General features: G+C 37.0%; 1 protein-coding gene across 1 annotated transcript in view; it reads right to left on the bottom strand.

Annotated features, from left to right (window-relative positions):
* The window catches only part of NELL2 (neural EGFL like 2), a 144,333-nt gene that overhangs the window by 34,792 nt on the left and 88,590 nt on the right, over window positions 1-20,951 (bottom strand). The window contains exons 14-15 of the mRNA XM_027892909.1: window positions 4,175-4,297; window positions 1,570-1,665 (exon numbers count right to left, since the gene is read on the bottom strand). Of these exons, the coding sequence (XP_027748710.1) occupies window positions 1,570-1,665; window positions 4,175-4,297 (219 nt within the window). The remainder of the gene's footprint in view (window positions 1-1,569; window positions 1,666-4,174; window positions 4,298-20,951) is intronic.

The raw sequence follows: 20,951 nt of genomic DNA, 5'->3' as shown, positions 1-20,951 counted from the left end.
AGGCTTTTGAAGGACATTTGGGACTGAATACAGTTAATCTAACTTAAGTTAGTTTAAGGTACCTGAACTTTCTGAACTGGGGACAGAGTGTCCTTGGGTTGTCCTCTAAAGAACGGAGCAGAGATAGGACTTCCAGGGGCATTTCAGAAAAACCAGTAAGATCTCTCTTTGGTAGTGGCTATTAATAGTGGCTATACAAGGAGACTAAAGCAAATATGTTTCTAGCCTACACACTATGGACAGGAGTATAAAGCTGCAAAAGAGAATTATGAACTTCAAAACTATACATGTTTGATTTACTTGATAACAGGAGAATGCAATAAGGGGCACATAAAACAACTATTACTACACCAAAGTAACTGTTTTAATACTTGAGCATTATCTTAGCATAGAATTTGTTCCAAGCAGAAGCAGTGTTAGGATTAAGAGACCCGTACCATGCTATTTGCAGTCTATGAAATACTGAGGAATACTTGAAAACTTGCTCTTTTGAAATTTTCTAGAAATAGATGAGCAATCAGGATGCTGCTTTTCACACAACATCCATCTTGTGCAGTGTGGTAATATTTGCTCAAATACAGAAGAATGAAAACAACCACATTTCTCACCTCTCAAATGGACCAGATAATACAGAACTCAGACCAGTCTGTGTTTTTCATTAAACTGGATATGTTTGCAAGTCAGATGAAAGCAATACTTGCTAAAATTACCTCCTTTCCTCTGCTTGGAAGATTTATTGAAGGCAATATAGAACAGCAACAACAGTCAATCATATGTGGCAGACTGCCCTTTTATTAGGTATATTGAAGCCAATTAATCTAAGCAAGCTTTCTCCCTTTACCTCCTGGAGGCATGTATGCTTAGAGTGCATTTAAAAATTCTGCAACAATAAATAAAGGTGCTGAAACTATTAATTTGAACTTTGAAAAATTATTTACAAGCACTTGAGATACTAAGCATTAACATTCTACATACTCCGCTGAGCAATATAATTTGATTAGATCTAAGACTTAGAAAATAAAGTTCTAAAACAAAGCCCTTGTGCTACTGCCTTCCTCAGGGGTAGCAGGAAAAAAAAGGAATGCTTGTAAAAGGAGGTAAAAGCAGTAGGAACACTGAAACCTCCCCTAACACTGAGTAAAGAAAGTCTGAGTTAATCACAAGTCCACAAATAAGACTGTCAGGAAAGGTGGGGTTACTGAACCAGTAACACATGTATAGCAGAGAAGTTATCAGTTATTGGAATTTATTTCTAGATGTCAGATTATTTGTTATTTATATGAGACACTCAAGGCCATTTGAGGTGAAAAGTAACTCTATAATAATATTATTAATTATGAAACATCAAAACCCAAGATGTCTTAATTCATGTTCTAATTTTTGCAGTCCATGTGCTTCTAATTAGAACTGCTGTAATATATTCTCTTGGGAAGCATATAAGAAAAGTGAGTAATATTTTTGTGGCAGCTTCCTCTTTTCAGGGCACACACTTAAATATTCCTTTATTCTTGGATTACGTCAAACATCCTCCTTGGATTAGCTTAATCTTAAATGAAGTTGTAATCTTACCAGTTTCACAGCTGGGCCCAGTGAAGCCTTGTGGGCAGGCACACACATTGGAAGCAATACAGGCTCCTCCATTCCTACACCCATCCTTGCAAAATGCTGCAAAATGCAAAATTATAATATATGGGTAACAGGACTACACTCAGCAATCACACAGGTGGACATGGTGTGCTGGATGGCTGGCTGGCATGGAATGCTGTCTGTGCATCACTGAAGGCAGAGACTGCCTTCTCCTAAGGATAGAGGTCACAAGAGGTGGTTTATGGCCCCCCTGCCTCACTGGCCAGATGGGCTGACAAGCTACAGAAGGAGATTAGAGTAAATCATCTGAAGACAACAGCTCCCATATGTGCTCCTTCACAGGCATTGGGAAGCAGTGAAAGGCAGCATCTTCCCTAGGAACAGACTCTTCCTAGAGCTGTACTTGTCTTCCCTGCTGCCCAAATAAAGGCCTGAGCATGACAGGCACAACTGAATACCAAACTATCTGGTTACCTCAGTCCTTTATTAAACCATTTGATAGAAACAATAAAAATAGTAATTTTGTTTCAAGGGACTCTGAAGAACTTCAAAACTTTTATCATTTACAGCTTAAATTCAATCACTGGATTTGCTCTTTGGCACACTGAAACCTGAGAAGTTCTGCTTACATATTCTGGTGCAGAATTCTTCAGTTGTAGATGCTTAAGAGTCGCTTCTGCAGACACAGAAATGCAACCAGCTCTGACTGAAAACACAGTAGCTGTTAACTGCTCTGATTGCATCTGCAATGTGGAAACAGAAATGCTCCAGTCATAAGAAACTTTAAGTGAAACTAGGCAGATGGAAGTTGCCACCAACACAAAGATTGCTTCCAGGCATTCTTAACCAGCCACTTGCAACTAGCCACTGGAGATACCAGGCTTTGGCTTGCAGCTGCTCTGTGTAACAGCACCACTGATGAGGTCCTAAGGCTCATCTGAGAGAAAGCTGTTACCAGACTGAGCTATCCAGCTCTAAGATTTGAGGCAGCAGCCTTGTGGTGTGAGACCTTTGGCCAGAGTGAGAGATTTGAGCTTCCTGGTGCAGGAGTACATGGTGCCCAGGAATATTGCTGGCAGTGCAGCGTATAAAAAGCTGCCAAAAGCATGGGGGTATCCAGGTCTCTCTGAAGGATGCTGGCATCCAAGTCAGGGCTTTAAAGAAGTACATTTCTCAGATTTTGATATATAGGCTCAGAGCCTTCTCCTGCATCCTGTCTTCTCAGTACTGAAGACAGAGAGAGGGAGGGAGGAAGGGAAATTATGTACTTTTCTTTCACTGTGGGGCCAGGTGCACTCTGAAATATCAGAGCTCTTATTCAGGGTACAGAGAGCCAAATGAAGTGCTGTAGGGTTATTGTCTTCTCCTTGATCCAAAGAAATCTCAATCACCTTTTTGTAAACTGACTCACCTCCAGTAGAAGAAATGGGGAACACTCCCAAGGACAGTACAGGAGTATGCAGACAGAGCTCTCTTCTTAGAGGAGCTGCTTTGGGTTTGAACCTCCTCAGCTAAGACTTTCTTCTCATTCCCCAGAGCATAAAAAGATATATTTGCTGACATGTCTCCCTCTACCCATGTGTTGCACTGGAAGTGGACCAGGCTTCCATGCTTTACAGAGAGCTCATTTGTCTTTGGAATATGTAGCAAAATTGTACTGTTACTCAGGTAAAGGAATAACAAGTGCTAAGATCTTACTCAGACTTAGCAATGAAAGAAATTGCAGATTGCTTAGCTCTGGTGATACACAGCAGCAAAAGGTATCTACAGGACATTACCAGTGTTAACTTTGGCCCATTAGATTCTGCCATCAAGAGATCAAGAGGATCGAGGCACAAGTTCATGGAACACTGGGTATGCTATTGCTGCATTTGGCTCACATCTCACATCTGAGCCCATTCCTCTACAGATAAACTACTTTTATTTTCAATCATTCCCTAAATCCTATGCTCAGAGGTTGAGAACTTCCAAGGGTTTGGGCCAAGTACTAAGTATCATTTCTTCTGATTTGAAATGCAGCAGAAATAGGAACAGCATTATATCTCTGGGGAAGCATCTTTCTAAGAATAGAAGTATAACTTCTAATTTTTATGAGTGAATGAAAATATTAGAAAACATGATACCACCTCATATGTAGTGAAGGTTTTGTGTTCATGTCTACTGCTTTTCTCATTTACAGTAAAAAGACACAACATACCACACAATTTTCCGTTGATACAAGCAAAATAACAAGTCATTAAACATGGATAATATAGATCTGACAATGTTTTCACAGCTGTAACTTTGTTGGTAACTGTGAACTTTCTTGAATGGTGTAGCACCTATAGAAACTGTTAACTTGACACAGAAATGAAACATAACTACTTCAAATTTTAGAGCCTACTATTTAAGTATGCATCATCCTCAAACTACCATAAACTCTGCCAGTGTATATCTGCCTGTGAAGATCTTGTAGGTGTAGGACCTAAGTGTCTAGCCTGGGATTTTCTCTGTCTTGTTCAAGGCACGTGACCAGAACTGCATCGACTACGACAAAGCATCTCATCCAATTAAAGACTGACAAACCCTCAGGTTTCCAGCAGCCTACCTTTGCAGATGGTACCATTTCCTGTGTAACCCGGCTTGCAGACGCAGTTGTGTCCACCCACAGTGTTGAAACAGAGCGCATTTTCATCACAGTTGTGCTGGTTTGTTATACATTCGTCATGCTCTGAAAAGAGAACAAGAATGGGATGGTCCTGAATTTTTAAAAACACAGCAAAATAAAAGCTTTGAATAGGTTTCCATGTTAAAAGAGAGAAATGCAGTAATAGTTACTAACAATAGGGCTATGTGAACATGTAACTATGGGATAGCCAGGGTATCCCTTTATCCCTTTTTAGCTGGCTTTTTGGCAAATGTTTACAACGTTTACAATTCAATTCAATTCAAATGTTTACAAGAACATTGTGGCCCACATAGAAAGTGTAATGATAGTGGCTTCCTCATAATGAAAGCGGAATTATGCTGCAGTGCAGTTATCACACACTAGTATATGCTAAAAAGGGATACCCTGGCTATCCCATAGCTATTTCTACTTTGTAATTTATTCATGCCGGTTTATCTTATGCAGGATTCTTAGGGTTTCCTTTGGAAAGTTGACTAATAGTGCAAGATGCACACTCCAAACTGCAAAAGAAAAGGTTAGCAGGAGGCAGGTCTTCAAAGTGTAGCCTGTGTTTTGCCTCCCTTCAGTCCATACACAGCACTTTATTTAGATGAAATAAATAATAAAAAAAAAAAAAAGGTCTGTCTGCTTTTTGAGGGAATTTAGCATGGCATGTCCTAGCACCAGACTGTAATGGATGGAGACTGCTCAGACTGGTGATTAGACTTTGACATACTGAGAAATGCCCGTCTTGGGAATAAACTAAAAATCTGGACAATACGATTTTGTGTTAATTTGCAATGCACTGCTTAACCTAAAGCAAAAGAAGTACCGCCTAAGTGTTTAGGTTACAGAACATTTTAATTCTTAATTTGTGATTTTTAAAAAATGGTAAATGCAATCTCAAGATGCTCTAAAGTTTCATTTCAAAAACTCAAAATGTGGTATCTTAGTCTGTAGGTATCCAAATAAAATCCTTCCTTGTATTTTTGTTAAATCAACAGTATTGACCTATCCATAAATAATTCCAGGCCCCTGAAATTTTAATTTCAGGGAAGCCAGCTGTTTGGGAATATAAAGGCACCTAAGTTTAATCAGCGCACATGGACCAACTTGCATCAGTTTTCATATGTGAGGTTTTCATAGCCATAATTCTGCACAGATTTTAGCAAATTTTATTAGTGCAGCTTTTGCCAGTTCTGGTTATTTGACACAAGAATTAAATCTGGAATCAGACGCTTTTTCTTCCCCCATTTTGTGGGGGAAGACTGTTCTGAATCTTTCTCTTGATAAATAATGAGCTGAAATCTGCACATACCCCACAGAGTTGTCAGGAAAATTAATTTCTTAACATTTGCAAATCACTATGGAAATGTCCCACTTGCTATTTCAATAGTGGCCATAAACTGTAGGAGTATAAAACTGGCAGAATGGCACATCTTCAATCCATCAGTAGATGTAAATTTTCCTCTGGGCAAGTACCTGTTATTTAGAAGGGGGAAACATTCACCTCAATATAACTAATAAATTTTAAATGCTACGCACGTTTAGTTTTACTTTTGGTGGGTTTGTTGTTGTTGAGTGATTATTTGTTTGGTTTTTAGTAACACTAACCTAATATCTCTCTTCTAAACAAGGACTTACATGTCTCTCATATCACCAGTCATGCTCTCCTCAACTGGATGCAGCGGAGCACAGGCTGTAGGCCTCTGCCCTAAAGCATGAGATTTAATTACTTTGCTCTCAGCATGAATAACTAAAATTGTTACTGTTCACCAAATGATCTAGGCCCTCTAAAATCCACTTATGATATTTGACTCTGACCTCATAACATAGTGAAATCTCTCATGCTGGCTGAAACAGTATTTGTGCTAGAGCACTTCATAAAATAAAAGAAAAATAAAGGAATGACCACACAAATTAGGTAAAAAGTGTTACCTGTATTGTAAGAGTATCCTGGCAGTATTAATTTGTGTTAATAAGACATTATTTAAATATAGTTTGCAATTCAAATATTAATTATATATTGTTTTATCATTTTTAAATAAAACACATCAGGAAAATATCGAAGTATGTGAAATATTATGTACTCAGCAGGCTAAAATATCTTGCAAAGTCATTATCTCGGTATCTCAGGAGCTAGGGTCTATACAACATTATATCACACTGGTGAAAGCAGTTCAAATCACTGAATTTGACAAATTAAGTAGCATCCTCAATGAAGAAGCATAGCCATCCACCCTATGCCTTAAGAATGTAAAAATACCCTTGGCATGTACAGCAGCTCCTTTTTAGGGACAAGAGAATATCGGAGGAAAGCAGGCGATCTCAGACTGTCACACCAAGAGGACGGCACTAGGTGTGTGGCTGGATCAGCTCTGAAGGCCCATTAAGGCTTGCAGTACAGCGGCCTTGCACAGATGTATTTCCTTCCTATAAAGAGAAGACTGTCACTCTTGAGCGTGTCTTCCTAATGTTCACTCTTTGAGCTCAGAAAAACTACCAAGTATTTTAAGATGGATTTTTCTTAAAGCATACAATATCAAGAAAAGTAACTTTCCAGCAGCTAAGTAACAGGACTTGGATTTAAAGATCATATGCCTGTTTTCCTACTCTGTGTAAGGAGCTTTGGGTCTTCTTATCCTCCTGTAAGAAAGTTCATGGAAGATGCTCATGCAAACACTTCTGTACAAAATGTGTTGAAACAGCGAACACTTCTGTGGTTATTTGCTCAAACTTCAGGTCTATTTTTATTGAAATCACATATTAGCAATTCATGAAAAATTCATGGTCTGATAAATTATTCTAGGATGGAAGTTTACATGTCATTTTTAGGAGGAAAATGTTTCAGAGTAGGAAGAAGTTTTGTGATTGCATTAAAGAAGAGATTTCTAAGTGATAGGAATGGAAGAAATCAGCAAAAAAAAAGAATGAGGGTATTTTACAATCCTTCTAGATTTGTTTCTCTGTATCACCTGATTTTAGCTTCAATGACACACTTAAACCCATTTAAATGTAGTGTTTCTTTGTATTGTTTTTGCAGTGACAAGTTACAGAGCAGTCAGCTTACACTTCAGGATTGGCTCTTTTATGAACTGATTACATGATTAAACTACACCTAAAAATCCTGCACATAAAACACGTCACTACATCTACTCTTCCAGCATATGGCACAATACCCACACCAATTTAAAGAAACCATCAGAAACATATTTTCACTACAAATAACAATATAGCCTGTTCAGTTTCATTAAACACAGATATGCTTAAGGGTGGTGTTCTGTTGATAATTCTTCATTAGTTCATGCTTATCTCTTTGGTCTCTTTTTTTAATCAAACACTTGGAAAGTCACCTTAAAAAAGAAGAAAATTGCAGAGATTGATTTCAGCACTCTCAAATATCAAATCAGGCACTGTAGGAGCAGATAGAACCATCCATTACAAAGAAGTAAAAAAGTAATTTATAAAAGAATCATTAAAAGAGAACCAATAACATGATTTTTAAGTTCTAAAACCAGAATAGAAACATTACTGCTCAGCATAGAAATGTTTAAATTTTATTTCTGATGTTGCAAGAAGCAACAATAAATGAGGTCATTTATTTCAAGCATCTTTAAAAAAATCATGCAACACACATTTAGTGAAAGTTCTATACTTATTCCACTGCACACCATAATGAAGATGGGGACAGGCTATGTACAATAGTACTACAGAGGCAAAGAAACAAAAATTACTCTTTCAGAGAGATTTTAATGATTAACAAACCTGAATTTGCATAAACATCTATTACAAAGTGCAAATGCACTGGTTTCAAGGATGACTTCTAGAGTTTTATTATCTAATACATCTTAATTTCATTTTGCTGAACGGTGTTAAAATTCATAAAACCTCTGTTCTGGGAGTCAAAGGACGTTTTAAATACACGATTTATATTGACTAAACTATCTCCAGAATGAGGTCTTTCTAGATAGAGAAAAATTTAACTCCAAAATTTGCTTTTACTCCATGGTAATAACAATAGTAACATTAAGTGCATATGGATGTCCCATTAAATAGTTCTTATGACACAGAAGACTTAAAAAGCTAAAAATTATGTGATGATGCAATTAATTCCCTTATGCACATTTGTGTGTGCAGTTAATACATTACATACACACATAAAAGTATATATACACATACATACATATATATGTATATACAATAAGGGTGATGTACTTTATTTTACTTCAGTTCATTTTTAAATACTACTCCAGAATATTCCATATAGTTAGCTTAAAAAAAAAAAAAAGCTACTTCAGTAGTGTATCTAGGAAGAGAGACTACTGGAATAAACTGCTCAGGACCCACTAGATGCTGTGAGGTATGTCAATGCAATGACAGCTGAGGACCTGTCTCACCAAATTTATTACCTGTGCAGATATTCTTTCTGAACTTGGTAAAATTTAACACACTGTCCACAAGGAGTGGCACCTGCCTCCTCATCAGCACTATGCAACGTAGGCCCCCATCCTTCCTACTGTGTATTTCAGGATTAAAAATAAATAAAAGTCTGTATAGCATTTCCCACTTGCATACTGCAAGACTTCCTAGTTTTTGCCTTGTGCATCCAAATTCTGCAAATATCTAAGAAAAATATAGAAAATAAACATAATCCAATCCAACAGCAAATAGGAATGATGACTAAATTGAATCACTTACTTAGCGGCAAAGAATATTATACTGTCAGTTTTCCTGAACCATCCATTATCAACACCAGAAGAGCTGAGATGAGGTTTAAGACACAGAAATGCATAAAAGTTCCCAAAAATATAAATAAAACACATCCCTGCAACTGTAATCTTGGATTTCATTGCTAAGTGAGGAACATGTGGACCTGGATTAAATTAAAATAATTTAAATAATTTAAATAAAGAGAATATATTATGTATTTTATCCATTCGATACCTCTGCATTCCTGAGCTCTGATTACTTTCAGCCTTCTATCTCCTTCCCATTGATTTGATATAGGTCCATAGAACCATGGTGACTAGCTGGCCATCTGATGTGACAGTGACAACAGATAACAGTTACTTGGATTATCAACAGTCAATACACTTTAACGCCAACTTACACTTTATCTTAATTACAAGGGTTTTTTTCCTCCACCTGTAGTTCATGTAGAAGACAAAAATTAGTAGCAATTATAAGTGTAGTATGGAAATTTATTCCATTAAGACCATTTGGGAAGTGACTAAAGTTTAATTTCTTTAGGACTTCATATTAAGAAAGTTAAACTCTAATTGGTAGGGTTACTTATAGTTTCAGTATAAGTACACTATTTTCAAAGAGTAAATGCTGTAATTTTTTTGAATTATGTTATTTGCTGGAGAGTGTCCAAAGAAGGTCATTGAAACTGGTGAAGGGACCAGAGAACAAGTCTTACAAGGAGAGTCTGAGGGAACTATGGTTTTTTAGTCTGGAGAAAAGTAGGCTCAGGAGGGACCTTCTCTACAACTACTTGTGTGGAGATTGTAGACAGGTGGGGTTCAGAACCATCTCCCAAGTAACAGGTTACAGGACAAGAGGAAATGGCCTCAAGTTGCCCCATGGGAGGTTTAGAAGAGATATTAGGAAAAAATTCTTCATTGTAAGCATTGTCAAGCACTGGAACAGACTGCCCACTGAAGTATTTGAGTAACCACCCATGGAGATATTTAAATGACTTGTAGATGTGGTACTTAGGGACATGGTTCCGTGGTGGACCTTGCAGTCCTGGATTAGACTTGATGATCTTAAAGGCCTTTTCCAAGCTAAAGGAGTCTATGATTTTATCTTTTCCGTATGCTTATGTTAAATTTTTTGATTGATATTCCCCAGTTTGTTTTTCTATAGATATTCCTTAATTCAAATGCAAAATGGACCCCATGTTTTAATCACTCATAGAATTACATCAGTAATTACAGTTTACCCCTAGTTAATGCTGGAGTCAGCATTAATCATTAATGACCACCAGCAGCTGTCCTCAGTTTAAAGCTGGGGAGTCCAAAAGCCAGGTCTCCTCTGTTCTCTGCTAAGTCTATTGATTATCTTCATCCACTGCCATATATCCATGCTGTTCCTGATACCCATTTTCTAATTCTTTCTTCAGTGCAGCCAGGAACAAAAATTTCTTTAAGTTATACAGATAATAAAAATAGCTATGACGTGTGCTTGTTCTATTTTTAACATCTGTTTAGAGACCATCCTGCTTTCTGAGATGCTGTTTCTGTCTGTAATTATTTAGTTCATTTCTGTTCTTCAGGGAGAACAGCTGCCACCATCCCATCCAGATGTCAATTTCTCTCTTTCATCTATTAGTTTATTTACTTATTCTATATTTGGTGTTAATATAGTAAAAAAGGAAAAATAAAGCAACTGTAACGAAACCTCAGGAAGAAAACCCACTTGAGGATATGTCCAAAATTCAGCGTTCCTTTTCCTATCAATATGAGAAAGCTCCAGAATTGCATCTTAGTTATACTACCAGGAAGACATAATGGGGAAACTATATTACTGACAATAAAGGATATAGGATTAAAGTAACTGACAAAAACACTTGACCAAGAGAAGGAACAAGCACTCATTCTTCTTGCATCTGCCTGTGAGGCTAGGAGAGCTTTGGGGAAAATTCCAAGGTGGTTGTAGCTCTGACAGGACTCAAAACAAGGTATAGACTGAGCTGTACTTTTCAAACTGGTGTAACTCTTTTCACAAAAAAACAAATCCCAACACTGTAACGATGAAATTGATCCCTAAAATACCTCACTTTTCCAATCACAAAGTTTTTTTGTCTCTAGGAGAAGAAAAACTCTTAATGTGTGCAGTGTTCTTTACCAAGGTAGATAACACAAGAAAGACACTGGGACCAAAAATATGCAGAGAAATACTGCATATTTATATGCAAACATAATTTTTAAAAATATGGGACATTCTAATTCTAGATAGAACTAGTTTTTTAAAAACTTTCTCTGAGAAGATTTTCAATTTTACGTTTTATTTCACAGCAGACTTTCATCTAAAAAAACCTTTTTCTCACACCAAAGCCTAGAAGAGGCATATACTCTTTTCCCTACCCTTTTACTTTGTCTTTAAGACTTTTTCTGTGCACAAAATCTCTTTTCTTTATTTTTTGGATATTCGTGTTCTGGATGTTCCTCCTAGACTGATGGAATACACAACTCTCAGCTCTAACACCCTTTGAATTTTCCAATAATAATATCAAATCTGTAGCTCTAGTATTGGATTTTATGGCTCTTAACAGTCCTCTAGAACTCAACTTGAAAAGCCTAAAACATAACTTGAATGTTGACCAGTTCACCTTTCCTGTTACATCTACACACCAAGAAGTCCATGCCAAGATCTCTTGGAACACTGGGAAGACAAAGATATACTAAGTCAGCCACAAGTTCATTGGTAAAATACATATTTTGAGACAGGTGTACAATTACTCCCTCCATCTTCCTCTACAGCTCTAGATCAAAGCACTTAAACTTTCTTAAGCCCATCTGAGTTTCATCATCTTCATAATGTGTTTTGTAACAGTGGTTTCCTATTTCATGGAAAAATACATATTTCTGCAAAATACACTCTTCTCGTTGATGTTTCTATTGTAATACTAATCAGTGTTACTTCCTGTAACATCATGTGCATTTTTATACTTTTCAACCAGTTAGGCAATGTAAATATATTGAAAAATATTTTGCCTGACAGCTAAAGTTAAAAAAACTTCACTTTCCTTCATGTCTGCCATTTTTTATATTCCCTCTTGAACAGAAAAGTTTAAGGGAAGGATTTTCTAAAGCACTTAGCAGATATCTAACTGTTTCCCCTGAAGGAATATCTGTAACTCCCTCCAATTACAATGGCAGGACTGTAATGCAAATGCAAAATGATTTTGAAAATCCCACCTTAAGAGATTCCAGTCTAGACATAAGGTCTGTGACCTTGTCACCCACTTCTTTTTTGTCTTAATTCAAACTGATCTCTTAATATCTTGCCTCTTTTACCAGCGGCATTTTAAAATCCTGTTTCTATCTTTTAAAAGGTATTTCTTCATAAATTCACCTTTTTTTATAATGCGTCTAGCCAGATGCATTATTTTTTTCAAGGTAAACCTTACTTAATTCCAACTTGTACCGTACATGAAACCTCCCAGGTACTTACAATAAACTGATGCTTTCAAAATCTTCTTTTATGTTGTCCAAAGTGACAATGATAGCAAGTTCTACATCTATAGTAATGGTCCCTACTTTATCGCTAGTAGAATAGCCAAACTAGAGCTGCAAATACAATTTCATCAGCAAACTGAATTTATTTTACTTCTCCTAATTTCAACCCTTTTTATTTATTTACTGTTTCCTTACTAAAAGGTTCCACATTATAACAAGTCTGCCACCAGCAACAGATATCCATTGGATATTTGGCCTCCAACCTAGATTCATTTCTGTTGCACAAATACAGCTGTACAGTAACCTGACTGCTGTTGAGGTTCATAACTTGCTGCCTGTTCTCATATTTCACTAGTAACAACTTACAGATAATCCACATGACTTGAGGGTTCCACAAAACCACCTTTGAACTGTTTTTCGGCACAGAGTTAATAGGTTGGATATACACAGTGGGACAAAGGAAAGATGTCTCAATCAAAGGACTGGCCAAACTTGGTTTGATAAAACAGAAAGGTACTTAAAGCTCTCTAGAAACAGCTGGTGCTTTTCTTCTATTCTTTTGGACATGGCATTGTGACCAGGGTTTGTCAATACACTCCAGGGACTTGTGGAAAATCAGTTAGAACATTACAAAATCATTATCAAGGTCAGTGCTTGAAAACAAGAGGGACCACAGTGGTGGATGAACTGCTGCTGTTGCTTTGATTCTGCTCTTATCTGCAGGAATCTGGAACAACTTACCTAATCATAAATATTAGGAAAGAAATGGTTGTTTTCTGTCCTTTCATGCAGCAGGGAGATTTCTTAAGGCATGAGATGTTTCTTCTCATTTCCCTGGCAGTGCTGTGACTCAGACACTCAGCTCACTCACTGGATATCAAGGACAGTACTATTTTTGACAAGACAAGAGGGAGAGGAGGCTTTCCTTAAATATCACTCCCCTGATTTTAAAGAGGGTTCTCTAGTTGAAAACATTATGCTTCAGTGATGGTAAGGTAAAGCAATATTGATGCTTTTGCCCTTTGGTCAGCTTTGATGCCATCTCTAGTGACGCACCAATTTTCCCTAGGGTACATCCTCCCTGATAGTTTACGAAGGTGCAGCAAAACAGCACAGTAAATGTATCCTTCACAAACACTGCACATCAGCTGCCTTCCGCGGAAACAAAAGCACCTGGGGAGAATGGTACAGTCAGTTCTCACCACTGCACAGTTTCAGGGGAGAGTTAACACATATATCCAGCCTATAAGCCATGAAGTTCTCCTGGCTTCTGCAGTTCACATATAGAGTCTGATGCCAGGACATAACCTGCAGAGCCTTCTGGTCTGCTCCTAACAAAACCCAGCATGGCATAGTAACGAAGATGCAATGAAACTTGCTTTCATCCTCCTTTCGCCACCCCTGCAATGGTATGAAACTGGACCCTGGTTAACTTGCTTCATGGGTAGATTTTCCAGACCACACCATGTTTTTGTTGCCACAGTTCAACTGTGTCTATCAAGCTTAAAAATAATTATTTATGTACTTATCTGTATCATAGAATCATTACGGCTGAAAAATACTTTTAAGATACTTATGTGCATTTTATATTGATAAATAAGTATTTGCATAAACACATCTTAGCAAACTTTATATATTCGAAAAATTCTGCCATCAAATTTGCTGTCCTGCTTAAGGACATCATGAATTGTTCTAATAACCAGAACCATAAATTATATACAGTATACAGTATTGCTCAGATCTCAAAAACTCAAAATCTGAATTTAGAATCAAATCAGAGTTAAGAAAAAAGTAAACTTTGACCTGATACTTCATTTTGCTACTACTACTATCATCCCAGCACAACTTCACCTTTATAATCCTACTTGCTTCACATGGCTGCTCTTTGGAAAAGTTAGGATTTAAGCTGAGATGCTGTGAACAACTTTGGAGGACTTCAAACTAAGATAAAGCCCACTCCACGGAAGGTGTACAAAGCAAATGAACACAGGGTATTCAAAGCAGACTGGAATATCTGTTCACACTACTATCAACCATAAACTCTATTTACTTCTCAGACACTAAAATCATTCAGACAGAAGTTAAGCAAATCCAATTCCACCTTCTGAAGGGCTGGGAAAAAGGTAATAAATTTTTCTTACTAAGTATTTACACACTTCAAATTTACTAAAAATACACAAATATTTAAAACAAATTACACTTGATGAACCCTCACCTTTCCAGAAATCAATCTTATCTTGAATAGGACTGGCCATTTAACACCACTTTGAACAGTGTGAAACCTTATCTTTGTTTTTTTTAAGTGCACTGTCATTAAAAGATTCTATGACAGGTTCCAAACCCTAAACATCAAAGTTAACGCTGTGTGACAGCTGGTGTGTTTCAAACTCATCATATTTACTGGTCTGTAACAGGGTAAATGACAAATTACCTGCTGTAATTACTGTTGCTGACAATATATTTTCTCTGATGATTGGTCTGTGTGACTCAGAGCTGCTTATCTTTGTCAGTCCAGTCCAAATCTCCATTTCCACGTGACTTGGACATTAACTTATGAAGTATTTACAAATTAGTTCCAATATCTGCCAAGACAGATATTTGGGACAGTGTAAATTTATCTTTATTACATATTAAGCAGTCTACCACTCTAATATTATTTTGTATTATCAAATAAGTATTCATGATGAAACTGCGTGCCCCAATTAAATGCGCATTTCTTCTGTTGGTATATTTGTTAGTATATTGGGTGATTCAGCGCGCTTGCAGCAAGTGTGGGTAGAGCCCTTCTCAAATCTTCATTCGTGAAGCCTAGCCATGAGGGTGATTACAATGAAAGAATAAAATACAAATAAATAAGGCCATTGACATGTTCACAAAATGTTCATTCACAAAGCAAGACATGAATTTTAAAAAAGTAAAGGATAAAACATTAAAACTTAATTCTCATTGCTTTCTTGGGAAAATTTTAAAGAACACTTACAGAAGACAACAGTGACTTTTGATTTTGAGCAATGTGAGTTACAGGCTGATCACTATATCTCAGTGGAAGCATTTCCCTCAAATACCTTTTAAAATATAAAATAGATACAATTCTTTGTACCATTTCTCCTAAGAAAATACTTGGAGGATGTGAAAAGACTGTAGCGTGTAACAACAGTGAGAAACAGTCTTTTTGAGATGATTTGGAAGCTTGTCAGAAAGAAAAAATACTCCTACAAAAACTCCTACGAACCATTTAGGTAGAGCAGCTTTTTTTTGCTAAGCTTGTTGACAGAGCTCTTGGTTCTTGAGAGAAACATTGAGATTTTCAGTTCTTATTTAATGGGGAAGACCTCAATTTTTGCATAAATCCTGAAGGGGACTGGTTTCAAGAAAGTTAATTGATTACCATTTCTGAAAAAATTTCTATTTTCAGTTTTCTAGTTCAGTCTTGAAGATTTCACAAGACTAGTACTAACATTTTCTTAAAAAAAAAAAAAGAGGAGTAAAAATAAATTATAAAAAAACCCCAAACAAACAAACAAACAAACAAACCAACAACAATAACAAAAAGGCAGAACAGTTCTGTATATTGAGAATGTCCTCGAGAAAAATATCAAGTATCTTTCACAGACACAGTACTTTCCGAAATACTGCCTCACAAAATCCAGCTTCACTAACAAAAGTGAAATTTCACCTAAAAACCTTAGGATTATATTATACAACACCAGAATATAGACTCTAATACTTCCGTTTGTATCAATGTGACTTTTCAAATTACTGATGATGATTTTGCAAGTGTTCCTTGGGGCATCCACAGAACACAACCCTGAAGATGGGTTCTAACATATTTTCTTCGGTGGTATTTGTTCCCTCTTGCTGACCCACTCTATATGACTTCTATAGAGGGGTCTTGCCAATCACTGTATCACCTTTACTCATTTAGATGAGCTGGCAAACACTAATAGAGCAAGCTTGGGAACTGAAACTAGTTTTAGACAAAATTATAAGGGCAGGAGAAGCATGAATTTAGCTTCCACACTACATATTCATGCATGACCAGCCACAGACTGGCTGTAGAATTATCAGCACATTTCAGTGTGAATCAGAAGTTACATGCAGAACTAAAAATATAAGTCTTTCTGTGTTCATAGGAACACAGACACCGGATGAGTCAGTGTAGTGGATAAGTCAACTGTGTTTACTTCCCACAAGAACACATTTCAGGGTAGATCTCACCGTAATTCTATGGGCTAGAGGAGGACTAGCAAGGATACCACTCCTGTTGTGGTCAAAGGGTCTGTACCGCATGAAAGCAGTTTGATGCAGTGAAGTACACGGTTTTGTAAGTCAAGAATCATTGGTCCAAAAGACTGACAAAAGGGAGCAATATTGACAAAGATTTATTGCAGAGATAAACTTAGAAAGGATTTGTCAAAGATGACGAAATACTAAATTATAATGATTGACAGTATAAAACACGAGTTAAAGAAACAGTCTTCCATTTAGCATAAAGCAGATTAATCTATTCTAAACATTTCACAAAAAAACAAAGGACACTTCTAAGTTATTTCCGGAGTCAGTGATTACCAGACATGCCATGTGTTATGCAGCAGGAATCAAATTGTAAAAAATTACAGGTTTCCATGCTCACAGATTGTGTGAATAGAAGTAAGTCAGGGATTCCTATCTGTCCAAACAGGAAACTTCCGTATTCATTCAAAGAAAAAAATTGCAACTATAATGTTAAAAGAAAAGGGTTCTGAAACCCTGAACAGTATTAAAAAATATTATATCTCCTTTTATGAGTCTTGACAGACAGTTAGCTTTCTTACCCTCTGCCTTTTCTTACAACTGTGTTAACTTAGATTGGAAATATTTTTCAACAGTAGAATGCCAAAAGACAGATAGACATAATATCCATATACTGCCAGCTGTATACTACCCTTAAAACCTGGCTAATTTGTATCATGGCTATAGACACCTTTATTTCACTGTGAATGTGTAGAAAACCACAGGAGCGTGGCCACATAACCTTAAATAACTGTTCCTTTTTTTAAAACTGTCTTGTTTCATACAGTAGCTCCAGTCTCTCACTGACCTTGGATGGAGTTCCTCTGAGAACAGGCAACACTCTCCCAGCATGAGGCAATCACCAGCTGGCTCAGACATGATAGATGTGAGCCATCCAACTTCCATCACTTCTGGCTCGCTCAATGAGACAGCAGCAGATTCCCCGTCTCCTAAGCCAGAAAGATCCTTATGACTTCAAGCAAACTGTCCTCAAGCCTGCCTACTGTTTTTCCTGATCTTTGCAGTCTGTCACAGAAGGACAGGCCAGAGGAGGTCCAGCTCTGAAAGGATGTCATGTTGCAGTTAGTTAATACCAGCCATCCTCCTCTTGCTGCCATCATCATAATTCCCATAGACCACAACTACCATCCAGTACCAGGATGAATAGATGAAGTTTCAACCAAACAACATCCCCTTGTATTCAGTGTCTCACACTTAAACTCTTTAAAGTAAAATGGCAGCTGCTTGTTTAGTGGTAATTCTGGATGCAGTTCAGTTCCAGATTAAAGTACCTAATATCTATGTGTGTTTTTCTGGGCAGGATTCCACTGCTCAAACACACACCTAGCTAACAGGTCAGATTCAGCCTGGTACCACATGGATATCCAAGACACTAGCAAAGGCTTTCATGCAAGGCTCTACAGGGTCACTGTAACAGCACTTGGAGAACAAGTAGGACATACCACAGCATCTAAAAAGTTATTAGACCTGTAACTGGGCAACCAGAACTTTGCTACAGACATCTAAGTTCACATTTCAGTCAGTGTCACCTCCAGAACTCTGTAATGAAAAATAAATACCTAACACAGGGTTGAGCTGCCCCCAGATAAATGGCTCAAACCCATGGAAAGAGGTAATTTATTCTGTTTGTATCCAGCAAAACTCAAAAAGTGCAAGACTTACAAGGTAAGTCTTAAATTAGATCTGCTAATCCTGTCTTGTGGATTGCCTAGAACCTGTAAACAGAAAACAGAGTTGAATCCAGCTGAATCCTTGACCTCTGCTGATTATAATGTGAGCTTAGATGAAGAGATGTACCTTGGGGTGTCTTAATTGCAAACTGAATTCCATCTCCTTGGTCAACGTCAGTAAAATTCTAAAATAATGAGTCAGTGTAATTAGCTATGGAATGAATAATTCATTCAGTGCTGTATGATTTTTCAGATTTTCTATTTTTAAAATATACTGTGTTCATTTTGCTATACCCCTACAACTCTGCTTTCCAATCTTATTGTACTGACACAGCACATAATTGCACTGTAGAAACTGCCAATGGACACTGGGTGATTTAAAACTGCAGAGGTGTTCAGAACATCAAGAAACAGGAGGTACACTGGAAGTCTGTTGTAATACTGTGATATAAACATTGAGCAAAGTTAATGTTTGGAAATATTGTAATTTCAGAATTTTCACATAAAAGAAAGACTTCACTCTTTTCTGAGTTAATTTCAAACTGAATATATTCTCAAGTTGGTTTCTGTACCTCCTTTTATACATTGAAAAATTCCTCAAGACAGATTTTAACCAGTATACAGAAACTGCAGAAATGCAAAATGGACTCTTGCTTTTGATATAATATCTTTTACCATCCTCTGTTCCTAAGGCCAATGGGGAATGCAGCTCTATGATGCATTGATAGATACAGATATATAGATATATAGATATATAGATATGCACGCATACACACATATACCATACATATGCATTTGGTAAAAGAATGATTTTAGTAAAAGAATTAAGCATTCAATATTGAAGATCATACATCTGTGTCTTTGTCAAGAGAATACATTTTCTGTTTAACAAGTCAAATCATGTTCTACCAAGGACTCTTTAAAAATGTGTTGGATTTTGATCAGCTGAGAAATCCATCCTGCTATAATTGCATAGCCAGATGAACAGTTGTCATGAACTGGGTCAGTAACCAAGGAAAAAATGGGATCTAAAAACTATCCTCTAGGAAGAAAAAAAAAAAGTTCTCATTCCAAGCTGAAACAGCCTTTAAACTAAGTTGTCAAGGATAACCTGATTCACTCCAAATAAAGTATAAATGAGTTCAGTTGTGTAAGATACAGCAGATATATAAAAATGGCTTGTGTTGTTATCTTAGAAATGCAGTTGCATAGCAACAAGCTCAGTCTCAGTGATCATTCCTTTATTAGCTTTGTGAATTATCGTACAGCTAGAAAGTGGATATTGGAGAGAATTTATCCTAAAGAAGATTGAGAGCTTCATGTATCCTGACACACTATAAAGCAGAATGGAAACTGGGCCAAGTAACAGCAACCCAAATCAAATAAGCTTTGAGTTAAAAATGCTCTGTGCACAGAAGCTGATTTGTTTATTACTAATAGCAACCCTAGCAGTATAGCTGGACACCATTTCCCCTGTGGAGTTTGGATGGAACGGTGTGATAATGCATGTGCATGCATGTTACTTCTAACGTAATTGGGGGGTGGGGGGTAGGGGGTGTATCAACAAAATTAGAGATGGAGAGACAGATGGTTCATCTTGCCCACATCATTATTTTCTCTGGTGCTTTGCTGACGAAAACATTTCCTTACTCAAGCCGTGGTATCATGGCATCACTACAGTGATGTTACAGCCAGCCCCAGTCAGTACGCTTGTTTATTGCTGTGCCCCTTGCACCATATTGCACAATCATTCTGTCTTTTTGTAAATACAGTCAATAAGCTCAGCTGTTCTACAAGCTGCATAACTTGAGGAAAACTTGAAATGTTGCTGAATTAACAAAAAATAAGTCAAGGGAAATAACAGGAGGAAATTAGCTTTTTTATTGTCATCACATCTCATATTATGGTATTTTCAAGTAACCAAGCTGGGACACTATAAGTATATGACTACTCTGAGGTCACAAACTAAAGGGATATACAGCAGTGCTGAATAAATTTGTATATTGAGGCCATATTTACTCACTTATTAAAATGTGGTCTCATTTACCAATGCACTAACTATCAGATCTCATTATCTTCAGGATGTCTTGTGGATGCACTCGTGTGTCTGAAAAAACAATCCAATTTTATACTTTAATTAACTGGGCACAAGCATAAATCTTTAAACACAGAAGCTGGATGACTTCATGCAACTCTGGATTACATCAGTTTTACAGCAGCTTTCGTCCATAGAAACTCAGACCATCACATCACTCTTAGAAGAGGCTGGTGTAGGTGCTAAAACAGCCCACATGCCTCACATGTCAGCTAGATTTTATTTATCAGTTTAAATATAGAGAGGCATTCCTCTTCAGTTCTCAGAACTAATTTGTGGGAACTGAAAAGTCCAACAGAAACAAAAACAGATAGCAATACATGATATTGTAAAATAGCCACACTTCACAGCTACCAGCTACCACAGCTACTGAAATTCTACCAATGTACACTGACGCAGAACCATTTTCCACGCCATGTCAGAACCACAGGTGAACTTGTCCTGAACATCTGAATAGGTCTATGCTCCAGGGA

This window comes from Empidonax traillii, unplaced genomic scaffold, assembly GCF_003031625.1.
Source record: "Empidonax traillii isolate 1590-97213 ecotype Southwest subspecies unplaced genomic scaffold, ASM303162v1 scaffold374:size1477467, whole genome shotgun sequence".
Taxonomy (NCBI): Eukaryota; Metazoa; Chordata; class Aves; order Passeriformes; family Tyrannidae; genus Empidonax; species Empidonax traillii.
The sequence above is the reverse complement of the archived record's forward strand: the minus strand, read 5'-3'. Positions and strand labels throughout refer to the sequence as shown.